We start from the raw sequence: 264 nt of genomic DNA, 5'->3' as shown, positions 1-264 counted from the left end.
TTTTCCACCAGCCCTCCCCAGCTCTTTCTTCTTCATCTTCCCAGCCAGCAGCCGACGCGCTTCAGCAACCGCTGCCTTCAGATGATCGGCCGGTGCTGGCCCCACCTGCGGGCCCTGGGCGTTGGAGGGGCAGGCTGCGGCGTCCAGGGACTGGCGTCCTTAGGTAGGCAGCTCTCCTCTGATGGGCCAAGGAGAAGGGGACCTTGCTGGGGGCTGGCTGTATCCTTAGGAGATGCCCCATGGGGATCCCAATGGAGAAGCTCC

The 264-nt window shown here is 64.0% G+C and overlaps 1 protein-coding gene across 1 annotated transcript in view; it reads left to right on the top strand.

Moving 5' to 3' along the window:
* The window catches only part of FBXO41 (F-box protein 41), a gene marked incomplete at its 5' end in the record, with an annotated part of 7,701 nt that overhangs the window by 5,046 nt on the left and 2,391 nt on the right, over positions 1-264 (top strand). The window contains 1 exon segment of the mRNA XM_009870160.1: positions 45-163. Coding sequence (XP_009868462.1) covers positions 45-163 — 119 coding nt within the window.

Source organism: Apaloderma vittatum, unplaced genomic scaffold, assembly GCF_000703405.1.
Source record: "Apaloderma vittatum isolate BGI_N311 unplaced genomic scaffold, ASM70340v1 scaffold29755, whole genome shotgun sequence".
NCBI lineage: Eukaryota > Metazoa > Chordata > Aves > Trogoniformes > Trogonidae > Apaloderma > Apaloderma vittatum.
The sequence above is the reverse complement of the archived record's forward strand: the minus strand, read 5'-3'. Positions and strand labels throughout refer to the sequence as shown.